Here is a 21698-nt window from a genome sequence, read left to right as displayed (position 1 = left end):
GCACAAGATTTTATAGGATTTAACTGACTTTATTCAAAGCAATTACTTTTTCCACTTTTTCAAAAGAAATTGTAATCATGTACTATATGCATCTTTCAGCTTTAACTGTAACTGAGTGAAGGGATGGAGCTTTATTTCAGAATTTAACTGTCAAGATAATACAATATAATTTTAGTTTGGTGGAATTTGTTCATAAAAAAAAGACTATAGATTACAAGGCATTTTTATACGATTTAACTGTGACTTAATTCAAAGCAACTACTTTTTAACATTTTTTTGTAAATAGCAGTCATGTACTGCATCTTTTAGGACATTATACTGTTGTCATAATAGCTTTTGAAGTAATACAAATATTGAAAATTACCAGTACTTTGTCACAGTGGGGATTAACATGTGTATGATTATAAATACAAAGCAGTGTAACAGAGTGTACAGTATTTTCATGTGAATGAGGTAATTGCTGAAAAAGTAGTGACTGAATCAATACAGGCTGAAGGCTGCACAGATGCCACTGTTCTGTGTCATTTACTTGACTCTTCTCAGGCCAGTGCCTCTATTCAGTGTGGATGACTGAAAGTTCCCCCGTGTCTGCTACTCCAACAACAGACCATTTCAATTAGTGTAACACAATATACTGAAAAGCCATCGAGAATAGTTGTAAAAGCGTGTATGTCTATGTTGATGGCTAATGTGTCACAGTAATGGTTTTCCATTAACATCTGGAATTAAACAGTTCATATAACCAATAAAAAAAGTTTTACTAGCCCCATTTGTGAATCCAGAACAGTTAACTTGAGATAAAATAAACATTTACCACCAGTATTTAACATAAATATTTTATTTATTTTTCAGATCCTTCAAATTTACCTTTCAAGTTAACCTTCACATCTTTATTTCACCTTTGGACTGCCAGAGTATAAAGTGCCCAAGAAGGAGACAGGCTTTTAGTCAAACATGAAACATGTGTTTTTACTTTTTGACAACTCAAAGCTTGAGGCAGTTCAAGAGATACCTTAATTAAAACTGTCTGTGATCTTTCATCTTGGATAGTTTCTTCATTTCATCGCATTGGTCAAACAATAGTCAGTCAGCCTCCCCTCAAGCAAAACAAGTCTGGAGCAACTCAGACTCAGTCAGCCCCGACCACACACTCCCTTTGGCCAGATTGTGAAATTAAGAACCAAAAGGGTGTAACCACTTTGTCTGGTCTCCTCACTGCCCACAGCCAATACATGGTTAAAGGATTACAGTCAGGGGAATTGGTCATTAGTTAGCCACATTTGCAGCACAAACAGCATTACCAGTAGTAGTCATCACCAGTGGAGCAATTTTTATGAAAAATGCTGAAGATATCTACACCGAGCAGTAGCAAAACACTTGTTGTTCATTTACTGGACAAAATGCATTCTTAATTGGATAAGGAAAAGGCAACTATCCCACCGCACAGAAAGGTCAGACTGTTTCTATTGTTATAAAATTATAACGCTCAAGCCAGGACAAGCACCTCACTGTTTAAATGGCACACAATCTAAGTATAATGGAGCAAATATACAAAACAGTTGCAGTGTTTTCCATTAATAAAAAATTTCAAAATTTCACCCCCGTAGTCTGAAAACTAGCTAAGCAAAAAATTAGTAAATGAAATTATACTTTATGCTTGTAAAGTTATCATACACATATTGAAGTAACCATTATTTATCTATAATCAGAGTGTTTTTGTTCAGTAGACAATGACATTTATATACCCCTAACATTGTATTAAATAAAATTATTCAAATATGCATCACTCGTGCCACCATAGTCTGTGGGAAACAGAAAGCTGTATTATAGGAATTATTTAAAAAACTGCTTACCTAAAATTCTGTTTCTGCGTTTGCGTGTTACCTCTGACTCAGTGTTCACAAGATAACTAATGAGCTTGAACTTTTTAAAGAGACTGTCTATGGAGCGATGTTATGGATAACATGGACAATTAAGATTACACGGGAACAGGATGTCATAAACAAGCATTCCCAGTGAAGACAGGAAACATTTATCAGTAATTCAAAGCCCACACCTACAATATGTGCAAAACTTGGGAACGCAGGCTGGTCACATTAGTTTCCTCATACTGATCCATCATAACTTACACTTGAAATTATTTAAAATCAACACTCTTTGAATCATTGCCTTTGAACACACAAATAGTAACATTTCTAAAGTCTAAACTGTTTTACTGGCAGAGGTTTGGCTGTAGACCTCTCTATTAAAAAAATAAACAAGCTGATGATTGACAATTAGAAATGACTGAAAGAACTAAATTGCTTAAATTGTGTTTCACTGAACAGTCCTCATTGGAATCAAACCAAGATTCATTATTCTACAGAAGATGCATCAGCTTCTACACGTTTAAACACAGCTCTTCTTATGCAAGTATACTCTTTTAAAGGAGCAGATATTTCTGATCTGCACAGTGCCATGATGATTATCATTATTAGTACCATACCAATTCTTTATTTTTTCCAGACATTATAAACATGATAGAACTCAAATAGGGAAATAATACATGGCATGCATCCAATAAATAAAATACGTGAGGAGTAAAACACATGCAAAGTTTTGTTGCTGGCTTCAAGTAATTTACATACAGTCAAAACACTTTTCTCACAGGTGACCTCAACTAAATCTCTCATTTTCAAAATGAATTAATCATAGCAAAATTAAATTGTACTTACATGACCATGGTTGATGAATCCATATTTTGATGCAATTCGATCAGCTTCCTCTGGACCTCCAGGTACATGGACAGCCCATTGGTTGGTGTAGACCTCCTCCCCCAGCACAGATGACAGCCCACACACCAGAAGAAACAACACAGTGCCCAGGATGAGCTGGAGCAGGCCTGCAGGAGCTGGACCTAAAGCCATGGTTTCACAGTCTATGACAGGCCAGCCTGCACACAAGAGACCAGGATGGACCGTCACAGCTCACCTAAAAAAAGCAAATAGATAAAGTTATCAGTTGTCAATTGTCAACTGAATGTTGTATTTAATCAAAGTCAGATAATCAATAGTTGTCATGTAAGCGTTGTATAAAACAGTGCCAAACCAGAGGCAGTAGTACCAGCAATTACTGATAATCCCGAGAAAAGAACAAGTGAGCTGTCAAGGCCAGCACTGATGTCATGTGGTCAGACAGATGACCGTTAGACATGTGCTTAAACACCCGAGAGAGGCCCGTGTGGTGAGGGCTCACACAGGAAAATGCTCGGGTACAGCATCTGCAGAGGTGGAGAGCTGTGCCTGTGAAGCCAGCCTCCTCCTCCTCAGTGGGATACAGACACAGTGGTCAGAGTGGCCCACTAAATAACAGTGGCAAAGGGCAGAACAGAATTTAACTGTGAAAGGGCTAAATGTAAAAAGGATTATTGAGTGACTTCGACTTGAGTGTTTAGTTAGAAATTGTTTTACATTTTGGTGGAAAAGTCTTTATTGTATTATTCTACAAAATTAACAAACCATCCCAGTCACATTCCAGAGCATGCTCGTATGATTGACATTTGACAAAGTTAGGCAAACAGAGGACATTTCAAAAGCTCAGCATTTTCAGTAAAATTTGCTTTGTGTGGATTAACTTGCATGTCCCACTTGTGATTCGTCTTTTATCGGTTAAGAGAGTGAATTTTCAGAAAATAGCCAATGTGAAAGTACTGCAGTGACAAGATTCACTTCCTGCCACATTATTAGATGTATGCTCCTACAGAAAGATATTAATAGACACACACGTAATATTTCTTTGCTCAAAAATATGGTGTTTTTTATTAAAAGTGACATTTTAAAAAAGGTATGAAATAATCTGAATAATCACAACAAAGTATTAAAATTCCAAAGTTAATTTTGTGCCAGTCTTCCCCTGACCATGTTTAGTGCTTTGCTAAGCCTATTAAGTATAAACAGAGAAATTAGCTTGAATTGAGACAACAATCCTACCAAACACTAATTACATGTTTACTTTATGTCTCATTAGCTACTGATGAGAACACAAAATCAAATCATTACCAGTTTGTATTATTAAAAATAATCAAACTATCAAAAGTTGAACACAAAAAAACTTAACACTCAACTTTGTCCCTGTGCTGGAAGTAAACACAGTTATTACTACCAAAATGGCTTGGACATTTAAATGGGGCTAACCAAGTGTCTCTAACATCATCCAATAATCCAAAGACCATCATACTTTGCCTTCAGAATATAGAGGAGAAACTGCAGCCATGCTATGAGCGGTGTTTCTTCTGTAAATGATACCACATGTCCAATAGCAATTATTGAGGGATCAGCCAAGCTATGGTACAATATAATTAGCAGGTATCATTGAACTCTAAGGATAATGTCTGCACTATTACAGCACCCATCAGGGCATTAACAAAGCAGTCTGTTTATTTCATTATGAATTTATTTACATTTAAATGGGTAAAAAAGCCATTTAAACACGACATTCAGGCGCTCATTATCACCGTGCACATACTGTGGCACATAATCAACAGTAAGTGACCCCTGTAATCAGCATTAGTAATAACAGTCATGATACAAACCACTCATTTGGAACAATAACCCAAAACAGCGAGTCCTCACTAACAAAAGTAAGAGGAGACACTTAAAATGTCATCATATTGGCTTAGGTCCATCATCTACAAGAATAAACCTCAACTAATTAGCACCACAATATTAAGGCTTATGCAAACACAATTTATGGTGAGGTGCCATATGATTAATTTCCAAAAACAAAACATGTTCTACATCAGGGGCACTCAGCTAGACCTAATGATTTTGATACTTAAGAAAAATCAAAAATCATGAAACCAGTTAAACCAGAAATTGTGTCAAATTATCTGTGATTTGTATATTAATTATCATTGGGGCTTTTTACAGAAATCCATGACCAGAACGAGAGCAACAAGGTAATAGGACAGCTTCAGATAGTTGTTCATTATTATTACTCACCAAGACGTACTGCTAATTTAACCTAGAAAGAGGGCACTGAATTAAAGCTTCTTTTTATGTTAAAAGTAGGTTACGCTTGGTGCCGCAGGATGTTTGTTTAAACCAATGTCTACTTCACGCAATGTCAAAGTCCACATAGTTAGGTCACTCTATCCCCCGACCATAGCAGTATTGACAATTTCAAAGTTGACCCAAAGTCTTCCTGTAGAAACATGTAGCGTGGTATAAAAAAGATTAGAGTATTTATAGAACCAACAGCAGAGAAACTGCTCACGACACAGAGAATGCACACTTTGTTGTGCGCTGAAGTTGGTGCCTGAAAATGTAAAGTCAGCTGACAAGGGTACTGTATAGATATCGGGCTGTGGACTTACCTCAGACTTCACAGCGTAGCTGAGACGGAACAGGGGCTAAAAGCTGAGCCGACGGGACTTCTCAGTTTGACAAATGCGTCTGAAATTGTGCCGATTAACACATAGTAGACGCCGCCTTCAATTGACTCTAGCCTTGTCACAGGTGCCTCCCCTTTTTCAACACAAGCCCAAATTTATACCGCCCTCGTTGGCTCAAATTTTACTACTCATTTACATTTATCACGACCCGCAGTTTCGATGGTCCAAAATGACCACACACGCCAGGCGCAGCGCAGTCGACGTCACCTCGGAGAGTGGAGGACCGACCCTTCGAGACAAAGCACAGTTGCCTTAAATGTCGACCCGTAAGGCTCAAAAAGCCAACACGAGTCTAGGCTTTCCCCGTGCCAGGACCCCGGTGGTACCAGGGGCAAAAACAAGCGAGCAAACTCAGCAGCCACGCACCCAAACAAGTCAAACACTAGCTAAAGCACAGGAGAAACTTAACTCGGATCAACTTACCCGCTTTAATTCACATCATGCTCGGTGTCTGGCGTGTTTAACTGTCACCTATCGACGTTAGAAACGACCACGAAAAAGCAAAACGGCAGGAAAATTGATAAGAACGAATTGTTGGTTATAAATAGTCATGATACCCCTCTGGTGTGCCGCTGAGTGGTCCTTACGAGCCCCAGGAAATGCGTCACAGACGCTCCTAAGCTACACCTCCTGCCGAACAGCAGCACTGTTACACTGCCATCTGCTGGATATAAGTGGTATTATCACATTTACTACATTTTCCACATTTTTCTGAGGTCAGCTTAGCCCTCTGACAGACACAACACATGACGCATTTAAACATCACATGACATATTATGGTTAAACTCTAAGGCCACAAGTGGGTTATTGTTGTACACTATATGAAAACATCATGAAACATTAGTCTTTTGTAAAGAAGGCTGAATTTAAATTATTCTATGATACATTATGGGTATTTTGGTAATATTGCAGTGGATAAACAACCCACAATAATCTAGTCAGTTACAAAGCAAAATGCCTTTTAACTGTGTAACTGGACACTACAAACAGCATGTAATTTATTTTATTTTTTTTACTTTTTACGTTAATTTTGTTAAATAACACAGTAAATGAAGAAGTTCAAATATTTATTTGCAGTACAAATATAATACTACGAAAATCAGGGAACAATTTGTTGCATAATTTTAAATCATTTGCCATAATAAAAGGCACAGGGCCAGTGAGCAGACAGCAAAGCTATTCATGTTTACAGCAGATGGAGCCGAGTTCCTTCCTGCAAAAACAATAGTTTCATTATTCTCCCATAGACTTCTTGACATAAATTTGCGTATATTATTTTATATTATATTATATAAGCACCTCTCTGCTCAAGCAGGATGTCTCCTTCATATTGAGTGAGTCCTACTGCATGCCTCTGTTCGAGGTCCAGCTCTGCCCACTGCTCTTCAGTCACTGCCCACGCCTGCTCTGTGCTGAGCCAGGACAACTGTACTGCACTGAACACCACCTGCACAAATAACAAATGTAATGTTTAAGCTAATCATTGAAACTTAAAACAAAGTGAATGATATGACCCAGTAAGGTCACCCAAACCAGACTGAAACTCACTGAAAACTTCTCTGGAGACATTAGACGGATAGCTTCAGCAGTGATTCCCTGGATCTGTTCCTCCACTAAAGCAGACAGCACTATATCCTCTAGGCCCGCTGAAGAGAGAAAAAGACAGGCACAAGTTCTGTAAGTGCACAATTAATGTTTCTCATATCAGATCAAACTAAAACTTCAGGGAAAAACTTTTTCCTGTTTTTCTCATGTCTGTGGCCCCAGGGAGAGCTTCAAATTGTATCCATCCATCCAGCGATGTGTTATTGCACTACACTCAGTTGTTTGGAAAACACTTTGTAGATATAAAGTTTGTATGAACTTTTTTCCCAGAGACCTTTCGTTTTGTAGTACCTGCCAATGTCCCAATCTCTGTGAACACCTCTGATCCCCAGGTACTGACTGGACCAAAGGCCCCTGGTCTGGACAAGCAGCCAGTCAGAGCTTCCAGTTGGTGCTCAGTGCATGGCAGAGACATCTCTCGTAGGAACAGCACCGCCATACTGCAGTTTTAGGAAAATTAAGATTAGACATATGTGTTTTATGAAATAAACACTGACCACTCAGCTATCAAGATACTCCTAATGTGAGTTTAATAGACTCTCACCTCAGGCTGTCGGGACTCAGTCTTTTTATCTCTGAAGGGTACAGGCCGCAGATCAGGTGGCCAAATGTTGCCAAATCCAGAGCAGTTAATTGCTCTATTTTCTGCTTTCGTTTACGCATCACACTTATTATTACCGCTCTCATCTGCAAGTTACAGTTAAACACATTAACATTTTCTTCAATAGAACATTTTATATTTAACAGAAAATATTCAAAATCCCACCTTTTTATTGCTCCATTCAGTGAGTGTTCCCAGATGTGCCAGAACCCCAGGGTCTGACAGATCTGTGTCCTGTAGCTCTCTTTCACCCATTTCAGTCACAATGGCACCAAGAGACAGAACCTGGTCCTCATGCAGCATTCGCACTGGACTAAAAGACTGTGCAGATAGTATAATTACATCATTAGTCCCATCTTTCAGAAGTAGCATTTTCAGAGTAGTTTGATTAATGTTTTATGGTAAATGGACCAATTATACACATACTGCACTTAGGTTTCAACCTTTTTAAGTTTCTTCCAAAGTGTGCGCCGTTGTTCATAACTCAGCGAAGAGTCTTGTCCAAAAACCTCAACGCACCGTTTCAGACTCTCCTGAGACATTCGGTTCAGCTGCAGTGGGGTCCATGCTGACGGGAATGTTCCTTTGATATCAGCACAGCTTGGGACTGGCACTAATTAAAAAGATAACTGTGAATTCTTAGTCACAAACAACAGTATATAATTGCAGACTGTGTCATGGTTTGTCAAAAATCAGCATGGACCTTTTGCCCTTCTGTTGCGTGGTTTTATAATGCCCCGGAGGAGACTCTCCGTTCGTTTCCTCTGGCTCTCCTGGTCCACACACTGCAGCACACACATGCGTCCAATTGCACTGTCCTCCCAGAGTTTCTGACCCACCAGTACCTGCTCTACTGTGTCTTTAGTCAACACGGCCTACTCAAGGACACGCACGTTAAAACTAGTTCAAATCGAACAAAAAATATGAGATTTACATGATATCCAATATTATGTTTAACTTTCATACCAGTGGAATGCTGTTAATCTGCTTTGGGGACAATGAAAACACCAAACGGCCCAAATGTTCCAGATCCTTCACATGCCACTTAGATGGTTCTCTGTTTACAAAATATAGAACACTTTCAGTCAACAATTATCTAATATATATCCAACTATAAAACCTTTTTTTTTTTTTTTTTTTGAAGCTGTTTTGTCTTTTTTATGGAAACCAATATGTAATTATAATAAGCTGTCTGTCAGTGCATTGTTGTTGCCAGTACCAAGTATACATAAACAAAAGCTGCACTAGGGCAGAGAAAAGGGAAAACCCAAAAGAAAAGACAATTTTATTCAAAGTTTCAACTATGAATGCAGCACTGCCGTGAAAATGTAAAACTCTCCAAACATAAAAGTTTTAGTATTCATTGCTGCCTTACCCCAGCAGGTCTTTCTTTGTGAGTAGAGCGCTTATGTCTTTCAGTGCCTCTTTGGGAAGGCAGAAGTTTCTCATCTCCTCCAGCCTCAGTGCAAGAGCTCCTCTGTCCACAAGCTCCAGACTGTCCCTGTCTAAGAAAGGCAGCAAGGGCCCCAAGAAGTCCAGAGCAGAGCTGCCAATCTCACCTACATCGTCCTGTGATGTACAGTACAAAACAACAGGCTTCTCACAAATGTTTTCGAAAGTGAGAAAAATGCAAGTCTCTAGTCTGAGTAAAATCAAGGATTATTCTTCACCAGTCATATAAAAGATGTTTCTTTGAACATAGTTTGGAAAGAATATGCAATGCCACCCATAATACTGTTTTAACAACATGCTATATTATTGAGAAAAAAAAAATTACATTAATACCTTATTTCTGTCTATATTCACCAGTTCAGTGACTGCCCTCTCAGTGATATGTATTTGTTTGTAATGTGGGAGCTTGAGGAAGTCAGAAAAGTGTGTTTGAATGTAGCCAAGAAGATTTATGAAGGACTCATTGGATAGCTTCTCTACCATTGTCACTCTACAAAAAAATTTATGAAAATAACATATTAATCTTAATTTATTACAAAAATAAATCAGATTTATGGGGAGTACTCACGGTAATGTTAATGAAAACCCTAAGCTCAGAACGTCCAGGTTAATGTCAGGATGCCTCCTCAGCTCATCTACAATACATTTTCTCTGGTGAAACAGCAAACCTTTATATTATTGGCTTATATAAATTATGAACATTATGCTAGACGATGTGCTTACAAGAGCTGGTCTCATATCTCCAGGAAGATCAGTAAGAAAGTCTAGAATGTCCACTTCTGTGTCATTGATCCAATGTTCTAGCAAGTTACAACTTACTCCACCAGCCATAAGTCCTAGATCTCTGTGAGGAATAATGACCATACGTAAATACTGGCCAAAAAACTAAACAAAAGATGGTGTATTACCTCACAATGGTACTGGTAGTATTTTGCCACTGAAAAATCTTCTTAATCAAAAATTGAGCCTATAAAGACATTTAGGTATTTTGTTATTACATCCTACTTCAACCATTATCTTTTTATCATAAAAATATGTACAGAATTTTCAAAATGTAATGCATGTAGCCTACTTTACATATAAGTGCATTTGTGGTTTTATTCCAGGGGAGTGTCATCTTTAATGCCTAAATACAGGTCTTGTAAGAGGCATGACAGGTGGTGAAAGCAACTCATATGCTATTGGCCGCGACCAAAGCACTTAAAGGTAGCTATTATTAATTTATGCTACATTCCTCTACATCATTGTACAACATCCAAACTAATTAGTTTGATGGTGGCTGATGCGTATGGAGTATTAATATCCTGAAAGGATCATGTGAGGCATATCCAATGAGCCGTTGATTAATATGAGCCAAGTCCAGAGCTGGCAAGATTTCTCCGCTCAATCAATATGATAGGCATTGCTATTCATTTTACTGTATTATTGGAACAGCATGAAGATATTATTGCCTACATATTCAAATCTTAGGTTAGAACTACATGTATATATGCATCGAAATAGTACCTGCTGAGGTGACCAGGGTATTTCTCTTAACAGGCTTATATTGTTCAGGAGAATGTTGTTTTTCAAGTCTAGTATTAACTTTTTCAAAGGAACAAACGGTAAAAGACAATGTGCTTGCTCAATAAAACTCCACAATTCACTCTGCAGTGCCTGTTAATATACAAAATAAAGGTAGTAAGAAAAAGGAAAAGTAGTAGGATAGATATAACGATGGAGTGAAACAGCTGTATAAATATAAAAATTCTCACCTCTTGCATTGCGTAAAATAGCATGGCTTTTTGTCCTGGCTTTAGCTCAGAGAATAAGCTGCTCCAGCATTGACAGGGCATAGACTGACTAATGTTGTTCCACTGGAGGTCTCGGAGCACAGTAGGGGACAGCCCAGAGTGTAATGCTTTCAATCTGCACAGTTTGTCCATGGTGAGCTGCAGGTGGGTTACATCAGCACAAAGCCTCAGAGATCCAAATTCAGAAAGTGGAAATTTAAAACATGTAACTTGAACACACTTACAATGGTTTCATTTGAAATCTTGGATAATATTTGGAAAGCCTATAAAATATATGATCATAGGAAAAGGCAATTATTTAATGTCATCTGCAGTAATATAGTTACTTTAATTTAGCTTAAGTGGTTGAAAATGTAAAGGCATGACTTTTACTAGTTTTTCAATGCATTTTTATGGATTTTTATTTCAGGGCTATATTCAGCTAATCCATTAATCAGTAATAACACTGATTAAAAAGACACAACTGCAATGTCAGACCTGCGCTGGGGAAAACTGTGGAATTCCAGGTTGCGAGAGGACATCTATAAGCTCCTCTGAGGGCAGTGACAACAGAAATGAAGCGCCCAGCTCAGGCAGAACCCCACTGAGAGCAAACAGATCCTGCAGAGCCATGCTGCTGACGTTTAGACTCTGAACTGCTGGTACAAGCCATGAGGACAGCTAACAATAAGGATGAAAACCACTTCTGTTAATTCATTCCATTAGTGGTTTTGGTTTTTCTTTAGACGTACTCACTCTGCCCTTGTTACTGATCAAGCCCTTGGACATGCACTCTGCCAGCAGCTGCCAAAGAGCGGAGGCCACAGCTGGGTCCTGGAAAAATGAATGGAGCTCAAAGGGGTCCAAATAACAGGCAAGGATGCCCAGCCTGAAAACCAGAAAACAATGGGGTTAAAACAAATGGAAATCAATGTGTCAGTGGAATTAATTATATAATTATGAAGAAACACTGAGAAGGCTACACTGAAAAAATGGTCCGAGAGGGGTTGCTCAAATTGCAAAAACAAATTTAACAAAAATAACATGACTTTTTTACATTTCTCTGTCCAGCGTGTTTAAATCTTACAAAGGTCGCTTGATTGTGGTCAATGTTAGACCTGCATGTTTTAATCAGGTTGTGGAAACATGACTTTATTGTCAAATTGTATTTGACTGTCCATCTACAAGAGTGTGACAGTTGTACTAAGATTTTAATGTGTTTATTCCAGAGTCGTCTACAAAAAAAGAGTGTTATCCAGCGCACTGCTGGAGCTGTGGGGAAGTTCAAGAATGTTATAGCTGATGTTTCAGAAAAAAGGAAGATGTTTGAGAACCAACAAAACACAGAGCACAGATGAACAAAGTAAGTAACTCAACTAAAATGATTTTAAACAAATTTTTCAAAATGAACTTCTATTGAAACAGTTATCGTATTTCTACAGGGTGATGTGGCACTAGGAGGACTTTATACCAGATGCCCTACCTCTTACTGTGTTTAGAGGAAGAAAAGCAGCACACGGTGAGTTTTGTTTCTGCAGATACAGTTCTAATGTTCTTGTGATTCTGTTCTGGTCCATTATAGGTACTTTAAATGTATTTAAACATGTACAACAAAGTAGATCATCATAATGTGATCATCATGTGTTATTCCTGTGTCCACAGGCAGAGACCAGAGCGTCTTCACTGGAATAAATCTTCACTCTGTCCAGTTCCAAACTGTGTCTCTGTACTTGCGCTCTTGTGTGTTTGATTCTGTTAAGACAATACAGAACTGTGGAAAACTAAAAACTGTTTTTGTATTATTTTACAGAATTAGATCAATTAAATTATATTATACATACTTATACATTTCATGATAAGGTAACATAAGATAAATATGCATATTCAGCATGATTTGATAAAATTTCATCAACATGAAAAAGTGACGTTCATGTTCTGAGAAAATATGTGTAGAGGGGATCGAAATAAGTTTCAAAGCCTAAACATAATTTTATTGCATGCAACCGCTTTCCATAACTTTTTTATGCAAATCCAGCAACCTTTTTTTTTCAGTGTACTGTGTCTACTTTCTACAGTATTTTACGCAGTATAGAATTGTAGAGTCAGAACAAAACTTTTATATTGTATCAAATGCTCCCACCTCATTATGTTGTCTCCCGTCAGATTCTTCTTTTTGGTAAAAAGGGTCCTAAGCACATGACGCCCCCTCACTCCATCCAGACTGCTGTTGCCTAGCAACTCAGCTAAAGGGGTAAGCTGTAAAAGATGGGCCAATAAATGTGTCTAGTTAAGGTCTTTGTTCAATAAGCCATCCAGATCTAAAATCCTGTAGGTAACAATTCCTGTATAGAGAATTTTGAAATATGATGAAGTTAAATATGAATATGAATATGTATGTACCTGTTGTGATGTAAGTTGCTGAAAATGACTGACAGGGAGGTAAGGCAGGAACGGGAGGATAGAAGCAAGAAAATAAGGGGGCCATGTTTGAACATCCCCCACAACAGAAGACTGAAGAATTCGATTCACAAAGGCTTTCTTTTGCAGAGATCTCATCCCTGAACTATGATCCCGAATAGCTGTCAAACTGAAGTAAAGAATCTTTCATTTACAACATGTGAAATGTTGAAATGTGTATTTTTTTGACAGATACATACACACTGTCGTTGACCACAAGGGATGTTGGGAAGTTCATGATATCAGAGACAGACATGAAGGGAATGAACTGGGATAGGTCAATGAACAACTCAGGAGTCACTCTGGGGAACTTATGGAGGAATGCCGCTGTCATTGTTTCCATTGCTTGCAACTCTGTTTGAGAAACCTGAAGAACAAAACAAAAAATACACAGATATAGTACATTTAAGCAAAGTACACCTTTTTAAGCAATGCTTGTAAAGTCAAAATGTTGCATTTGCAAGACGTGTGAATATAATTCAACAAAAAAAACACAAACTACGATATTTTTTTTACAATTAAACAGCCAATTCTACTAAAGATTTTTGACATGCTGTGCAAATGTGTAAAATATGTGCAGACTGGAATGCTGTAATGTCACATCAACTAAACTCACTAGTAAGCAGACTGAAAAAGCACTGTTTGTCACTTTTACATACAGTTATTTCAGAACAAACCTTGCTTGTATGGACTTGTAACTGATCCCAGCTTTGATGCATATGAGAGATGAATCTTTTAACAGCATCTTTTTCAGCAGACATCACAAGGCTACGTATGCTGCTTCTTGGCAGTCTAAGATACTCCTGTAGAATAAATGAAAACAATGTACAAGTTTCTTTACAAATGTGTTATGTAGTGTAAGACTCACTAACCTGCATCAGCACCCTGAGCGCTGTTGAGTTGTTGTCCTGCTGAATGAGGTCCCATAACACAGGCTGACAAACACAAACAACAAGAATTAGTGACTTACAATGACTGAGCAAATAAACTTGTGGCACGCCTTACACTAAAGCAGCTTAGCAAGTCCTCTTTCAGAGTGGTGTTCTTCTCTCTAAGTAAAAAGACCCCCACAGTCTGAAGGACACTTGTGCTGGCCTCAGGCTGCACACTGGACCAGGAGGCATTGTCAAGAAGACTAGAAAGGAGGATGGCCTGGCCTAAACCTTGCCGTGCTTCTCTTTCACCTTCCTCTAAACCTGACGAGAGACCCACAATGAAGTCCAGGAGCCGCAGCACATAGCCTAGTACCACCAGAAAACCTTCTCGCTCCCCTCCTTCAATCTCACACATGCTCAGCTTGTGTGCCATTTCTATCATCAAAGGAGCTGGATTCACACAGAGTTGAGCGCTGTCAAATTCATAGGGTGCTGGCAGCATTTCAAAAAACCTCTGAAGGAAGCACTTCCTACCCTCAAGTTCTGCCTGAAAATTGGCACACAAATCCAAAAACGGTGGCACTGACCCCACCAGCTGTTGCAGGAGTGAGGTGTTTTGACAAATGTACTCTTTCAGTCCGTGTATGTGAGCACAATGCTCCAGGAGAGTACTGTTGAGAAAATTATGGACTGCCCACTGTCTGTAGTGACACATATTCTCTGAGGTGTCAATAGGGGAGGAATTATGTATTTTTGAGCAGTATGCAGCAGCCCAGCTGCCCTCTGGCAGGAAGTGTGGGGAGTCAGGGGGGGCTTTCCCACACAAAGCTGAGATGAGAACAGAGCTATTGGGCAGAAAACAATGTCTGAAAGCTTCAGCGTTAAGAGACATGCTTCCCAACAGAGCCAGACAGTCCTCACTAAGGGCAGCATTTACTGTAGATTCACCCAACATTTGTACACAGAGGTCATCAATACTGGAGTAGTTAAAAAAGTTATAGTCCTTTGTCGCTGTAGCCTGCAAATGATCAGATGAGAATGTGGATTATTCATAAAAAATACAAAATTAGTAGTTACATTGACACTCACCTCATGTACTTTTTGGAGCCAGAAAGATGAGTTGGCACATACAGTGTTATTAAATTCACTTGCAAAAAATTCACTGCAAATGTGAACCCACAGGAAATCCTCCTCAGCAGCTGCTAGGTACCACGCAGCATCAGAACATGTGGAGGGCAAGTCAAGCCCCATGTGGGCCACTGCACCATCTACAGACCCATTCTCACCTTCAAACAGTTTACAATAGAGGAACACAGTGAAGTTCGAGACCCCTGTCAGCCCGGGAATGGACTCATTGCAGGCTGCTTCCAGGATTTCTGTGGTGCTGAAGTAGTCAGTGTCTCTGAGCTGATCATTGGCTCTCTGAGTAGAGTTCAAGTTGGATTTAAAAGACAAGGAAAACAGATTGTCGTGCTTTCGGTGCCTTTTCTGTAACAATGAGGCTGCTTTGGAATTTGCACTGATCTGCTGTTCATTCAGCTTCATAGACGGGCAGGACAAAAGAGGACGTGTAGTTGGGAGACTATGAGAGTTGAAGCCCAAAGCCTGGGTATTCCATGTCAGATTGTGTCTAATGCCCCTTTAATAAAGCAAAATGACAAAATGAAATCATTTTAAAATTGTGCAGAATGCAGTAAAAATTTGTTTTGACTCTCACCATAAAATCAACTGCCTCAGGTCACCTTCACATAGATGGAAATATAAAGACAAATCAAAGTGAGTGAATGGAAAAATCAACAGGCCTACCCAGGCAATTGTTACTGATATAAGAGTGCTTCTTTGTGAACAAAGGCAACGATATAATGTTACTGACATCAATGGGAGAATAAAGAGATTAGCTGGCCTATGAACAGAAGCTCTCAATTAACTTGGATGATTATTAAGATTTAAAGCAGTGTCACTCACTGTCTCCTCTGTCAATGCAACAGGTGAGGTCCGGGTCAAAGAACAATAGTGATATAATTAGTATAATCAGAATGTGACATACTCACCGACAGAGCAGCGTCCCTCTGTGTCGGGCTGTGGCACATCTACTAACCCTTCCACATCATCCAGCATTGCCATGGTAACTCGTGACACTTTCCTCCTCAGGTTACTGTAGACCGAGCTGCCAACTCTATGCAGCAGGCCCCTCCTCAGCCCGTCTAGACTTTGAACAAGAGCAAGATTCTTCTGAGCAGATGGGGTCCCCCTCTCTCCACTTCCACTAGAGCGGGACAAGGCCTGCAGGAGAAAGCTCTGCATGGAGGCACTATGCTCTTCTGTAGTGTTCATGTACGCTAAAGATGTGCTCATGTTAAGGCTGTCCTGTCTCATGGCCTCAGGAGGTAAGCTGAAAGGCTTTAAACGTCCAATTCCAGCAGAGCCCCTGTTCTGCTCCATGGGCTCAGTTGGAGGGTGTAAACTAACTACAGGCTTCCAGTTCCTGGTTTCTAAAAAGCGAAGAAGTTGCTGCAGCCAGTTCACACTGTAGGTGCAGTCACTTTGACCTTTAAGAGCACAAATGAAGCCCTGCAAACCAGCACTGGCCTGACCATATGTCCCACTGACTATAGCTTGGAGAGCTGCCTCCAACACAGCACTCACTGTTTTCCAATTCTGGGATATGACAGTGAACAGTGGTTTATAAGTTTGCTTTTCTGAAAGTGTGATTAGACTTTGTAGAAGACCCAAAAACCAGTCCCAGTGCTGACTGCCCCTCAAAGACAGAAACCAGTCCTGCACAGTGAAGCTGGGTCTTGGTGGTACCCGTCCATTCCACTGGTTTGTTGCAGCACTGCCCTCAGACTGAAGAAAGAAGTGCAGCACTTTCTCCCAAAGCTGCTCCTCCTCAGACTGTGCTGGAGCCTCCTCCAACTCAGCTCCCATCTCCTGGAGGTACTGAGAAATGTTGTACAGAAAACCAGACAGTCTGTGACGGTCAATTGGCTTGTTCAATGAAGGCATTTTTGTGTGTGGAAACAGTGTCTTTAGTCGTCCCATTATATTCCTCATGACAGGGGGCACATTCTGGGATTTGGTGGAGTGTGAGGGCCTCATTTCTGAATTCCATCCAGATTTACTCAATTTAGAAAGAACTTCTGCAAGAATAGCATTTCTCTGTTCATCCTTATTTCTACCTAAAAAAAAAAAAAAAACAACAACACATACAAAAAATACTTAAAAAATATATAATAAAAAATTTCTTCTGGTTGGTATTATTTAAGAAACCATACCTCAGCACTCACCTGTTCCCTCTGACCCTTGTCCTATGACTGTACCACATATAACAATAGTGGTAAACAACAAAAGAGTTGCCATTCCCGGCCGTTTCTTTGCCATCTTCATCTCATCCCAGCATCCAATGTGAAATAGTTGTCACATCTTTGTTAGCGACCATGTAACACATTAAAAGATCAAAGCCCTGTATTTAACACATGCATACAGTTTTCTTGGAAGGACTAAAACAACCCTAAAGAGTAACGTAGCTCACCAGAGAATATTAAAACTTAATGACTGGATACTACATTACCTTTTCACTTTCACCACATGGCCCCATTCCATAAGGTTTACACCATTAGTTTACATAGGTCTTGTGTAAAAAAAAACCTAGCAGTCTATGTAAGTAAATTAAAAGAGTGTACATAAATAAAACATAACTGAACATAATTAAATAAAGTTGTAAATAAAAAACGCAAGACCAATAAAAAAGCACTAGCTCATATTAGCACTTACCGCTGTGTGATGCGGGCACGAGTCTTTCCAGATCTCTATCAAAATGCCACACTTTGATGCGTCGTCATCATTGATCTGCCCTCCTTCGCAGAGACGCTCTCGCTTTTACCAAAACTTTCTCCCTCCCTCCGTCCTCCTCCCTCCTCCGTCCTCTTTGTGAGCGAGTAGTGCAATTTAGTGCGCTTCAGATCAGCCAGTGCACGCGTAGCCCTTGATTGGGGACCACAGAGTAATGCTATTATAATCACATTTTATTTCTATAAACGGGACTCAAACGTTAAATGTTCATAGCCAACTAATTCATAGTTAATAAGGCCATTTAATTTGAATGGCACTTTTCACAAATAAAAATCACAAAGGTATAGGCCTGTTAGGCTATGTGCGATGCAGAGCTTTAACCCTTGTATTCAGACAGGCATACAATCTGGATAACGCGGATCACACCCAGGATCCATAATATGTGGACTCTGACAAGGGCTAATTCTGCATTCACATGTCTCTCAGCTGCTTCTCCCTGACAGTGGCCTGAGCAGGTGTAGTCTTACTCACCAGGACAGCAGTAGCACTGTGAAGGCTGTCAGTGTTTAGACACACTCCAATTTAAACAGGCTACTTTACAACTGAGCTCCATACAAGGGCAATGAGCCACCCCCCAGTGCCAGACCACTGTCTGAGGCCCTGACACTTTAGAAGGCCCAGTGAAAAGCCCACCCCTCCCTCAAGTGGCTTCAGTGGTGCGATACTGTGGCCTGCACAGGGACAATAACTTCCTCCTGTATTATTGATACCACAGGGATCAGCACTCACTCAGAGCAGAAGGCTCAGTTCACCATGGGAATATACAATGAGATACCAGATATGCCCTATACGCTCCTCCTGTGCTGGAAATGTGGACAGCACCAGGGAATCATCTGTCCAAAGCAGCTGTTGAGATTGGTGACAATCATTTTAAATTTATTTCTGATACAAATACAATTATCCAATGACAAGGGTATGGGGCCAGTGTATAATGGATAATGGATGGATTTATGGTGTACAGTCTACAAGCTTGACAAACTTGCTTGACAAAATGCATCTAAAATCAAAAGGCAACTTAAGGGGTTCCTTAGTGACATATGCATATAGCTCATAGTAATATTTTGAGAAGAAATTCATTTGGTCTGTAGTATTGAAATCCAGTGTTATTGAACAGGGTGAGGCCAAACAGCCCATCTTTGATGATGTTTTGTGATCAGCAAAGAAGCAAATCCTTTTGAATCTATAAACAGACAGAAATCAACCATTATACTTTAAAATACAGAAAGTCTTAACAGGATTTGTTTTAACCTTCTCTGTCAACGTTTGTATTTTCTTTTCCATCTGCATGTGTTTTGCATCCGCCTTGTTTTTCATTTTCTCCATTGTCTCCACAGATGTTTTGCGCAGCTCAGCCACCTCCAACTGCAGCTGTCAGCACATAGACACATATTTAATATAATTTTAAAAAAAAAATAAATTAAAATGTCTATTCTGTAGCTCACCTCTTTAAATCTTTTTTGCAGCATCTCATACTCAGATGCAAGATTATTTAGTTCAATTTCCTTTTTGTTGTCAAACTTTTTGGACCTATACTTCATTTTATTCTGAAGGACAGCTATTTCTTCTTGAATTTCAGTCAGATTCTCAGTCACTTGTTGATTCTCCTCCAAAACATGTGTCAGCTCCTTTTCAAATTTATTCAGGTTGTTTGACTCATCTGCAACAATTTGCTAAGAGACAAATGCCAGAGAAATAATACTAGGTCATTTTCTGCTGCGTTGCTCATGTCATTCAAAGTATGTGTGTTTTTATTTAACTTGGGTCAAATGTAATTTATTTGCACAATGCAATACATTAGTGTGCAGTGAACTTAAAGCTATTATTAATAATTAGACTAGCTGACTCTGCTGTATTCTCACATATCACCATTAGAGCCTATCTATGTTCTTGCAGTCTGCTAGTGTTCCAGCTTTGGCTTGACAGAAGACCATAGATCACAGGTGAACCTCAGCAAGGGCCAGATGAGGGGGCAGGGCTAGGAGCACATGTTTCACATCTGCCATCTACTAGTAAAATAAAAATAAACTTATGGATGGTAGCCTCAGTGCTCCTATAAGCCTTTGTTTCAGTTGTGTTACATACGCAATTACCTTCTGAAACCACTAATATAGGATATAAAAATGTTTTACCTTAAGTTCATTGTGGATATCATTTTTTTTTTCTGTGTTCTTAAGTAAAGCTTTTGATTCTTCATATACATCTTTATCTTTCTCCATCAGAGTTGAGATGAATTTGTTCCAGTTGTCCCTGACCTGGCTGACTTCAGTTTTCCTCTGATTCTCAAAATCCAGTCGCAGCTCATCATGCATCTTTTCATTTTTGGTCTCAGCATCTACAATGGAAAAAAAGTTTTCTAACTTGTTTTCTAGTGCTAGAGCTATGTTTTAGAGTAAGCTCTTTACCTTGGAGTTTCTTTTTGGAAATTGCTCTCATATGAGCAATTTTCTCTTCATACTTCTAGGCATTAAATAGAATATTTTGGTAAGAAAATTATTGGATTAATTTCACATATAAAAAGGGCATGTTACCTTTTTAAGCTCCATGATTGGTGTTTCAGTGTCCACATGATGTATGTCTATGAGCAGAGATGCCAAATCATTCCTAAGTTTATTCTCTAGTAATGTTTGCTCAGCCTGCAGTGCCTGTTTTGAGGTTACTGCATCAGTGTTGAGCTCACAAATTGTATTTTGATGTTCACAGAGAAGATGTCGCATTTTTTGTCTGTAAACCTAGAGGAACACATTTGTGTTTAAAAATGTAGTGATCTAACAGAAATATATAGAAAAATACTAGTATACAATACCTTAATTTCTACTTGAAGTTTGATTTCTGTTTCCTCCAACTCTTTGTCCAGGTTTCTGAGTTCAGCTTTGGCCTCCTTTAGCTTCCTGTCGGTGATGTCCCAGAAGGAATGCACCTTGTCCCTTTCAAGCTGAAAATAATTCCTCTCCTCCCTCTCTCGATCAAGTTCCTCCCTCAGACGCATGATGTGGTCCTCCAACTTTATAAGAAAAGCATTTTAGTGTTTACAAACATGTCTGAATTACTGATTACTTAAAAAAAAAAAAAAAAAAAAAAAAAAAAAAAAAAAAGGAAAAGTACTATTACTAGTACTATTACACTATATTAGCTTAATTAGCCAGACTTTGTAGAAATGGCCTTATAACCTAGGTTAAATGTAGCATAGCTACTTTAAATTGCTGACCTGTTCTTTGGACATCTCATCCTTGGTGAGGCCATCTATCAAGATAGGCGTTCTTGATTTTTCAGGCTTCTTGAACCTTTTTTGGGCGGCTATAGAAAAGTACATATAAAACATAGGCCAATGACTTAGTTACTGATAAGTGTTGAGATGCGAGAGTAATGAGGCTATACCGTTATTTATTGTAGAATTGCAAAAAATAAAAAGGTAGTCAAACATGCTCACCATTTTAGACCAAAATCGCAGTTTTCAGACACAAAAACCGAGACAGAAAGTTGTGAAAAATATCCTGTCGGTCAGTTGGACGAGCATATACGTTTTCGAACTACCATGGTAACAAGACAACAGAGGTTTTACATGGCAATACCTCTAGAGGGCGCTCTAAAACAAATTGTAGATTGAACTGCATGAGCTAGGGGATTCTGTACAAGCCCCCAGGTTCCAAAGGTAA

At 39.1% G+C, this 21698-nt stretch overlaps 3 protein-coding genes across 4 annotated transcripts in view; all 3 read right to left on the bottom strand.

Annotated features, from left to right (window-relative positions):
- Positions 1 to 6032, bottom strand: part of furina (furin (paired basic amino acid cleaving enzyme) a) — a 57413-nt gene extending 51381 nt beyond the window's left edge. Inside the window, exons 1-2 of one of the 2 annotated variants that reach the window (XM_020941611.2) lie at positions 5855 to 6032; positions 2715 to 2970 (exon numbers count right to left, since the gene is read on the bottom strand). In XM_020941611.2, coding sequence (XP_020797270.1) covers positions 2715 to 2906 — 192 coding nt within the window. In that variant the 5' untranslated portion in view covers positions 2907 to 2970; positions 5855 to 6032. Of the gene's footprint in view, positions 1 to 2714; positions 2971 to 5353; positions 5505 to 5854 lie in introns of those variants that run through there. The other variant, XM_020941610.2, reaches the window with a different exon arrangement.
- Positions 6033 to 6481: 449 nt separating this feature from the next.
- Positions 6482 to 18025, bottom strand: LOC129409227 (stereocilin-like). The gene is made up of 30 exons (XM_055154709.1): positions 17968 to 18025; positions 17481 to 17616; positions 16245 to 17372; positions 15911 to 15935; positions 15283 to 15832; positions 14324 to 15211; positions 14191 to 14253; positions 13996 to 14121; positions 13519 to 13685; positions 13262 to 13448; positions 13002 to 13117; positions 11618 to 11750; positions 11360 to 11542; positions 11107 to 11145; positions 10844 to 11020; positions 10596 to 10745; positions 9998 to 10056; positions 9813 to 9933; positions 9658 to 9740; positions 9444 to 9579; positions 9013 to 9206; positions 8604 to 8694; positions 8341 to 8512; positions 8081 to 8250; positions 7803 to 7958; positions 7581 to 7723; positions 7328 to 7476; positions 6980 to 7077; positions 6731 to 6878; positions 6482 to 6644 (listed from the first exon to the last, which is right to left on the bottom strand). Exons 2-30 carry the CDS (start codon positions 17578 to 17580, stop codon positions 6556 to 6558), a joined length of 5841 nt encoding a protein of 1946 aa, XP_055010684.1. The 5' UTR covers positions 17581 to 17616; positions 17968 to 18025; the 3' UTR covers positions 6482 to 6555.
- A 916-nt stretch (positions 18026 to 18941) lies between these two features.
- Positions 18942 to 21599, bottom strand: gas8 (growth arrest-specific 8). The gene is made up of 8 exons (XM_055154307.1): positions 21251 to 21599; positions 20849 to 21046; positions 20574 to 20774; positions 20448 to 20502; positions 20220 to 20377; positions 19488 to 19715; positions 19294 to 19413; positions 18942 to 19225 (listed from the first exon to the last, which is right to left on the bottom strand). The coding sequence occupies exons 1-8, from the start codon at positions 21362 to 21364 to the stop codon at positions 19199 to 19201; spliced, it is 1101 nt and encodes a 366-aa protein (XP_055010282.1). The 5' UTR covers positions 21365 to 21599; the 3' UTR covers positions 18942 to 19198.
- Positions 21600 to 21698: the final 99 nt, after the last annotated feature.

Source organism: Boleophthalmus pectinirostris, unplaced genomic scaffold, assembly GCF_026225935.1.
Source record: "Boleophthalmus pectinirostris isolate CB_2022bp ecotype Guang Dong unplaced genomic scaffold, ASM2622593v1 HiC_scaffold_19, whole genome shotgun sequence".
NCBI classification, from domain to species: domain Eukaryota; kingdom Metazoa; phylum Chordata; class Actinopteri; order Gobiiformes; family Gobiidae; genus Boleophthalmus; species Boleophthalmus pectinirostris.
The sequence above is the reverse complement of the archived record's forward strand: the minus strand, read 5'-3'. Positions and strand labels throughout refer to the sequence as shown.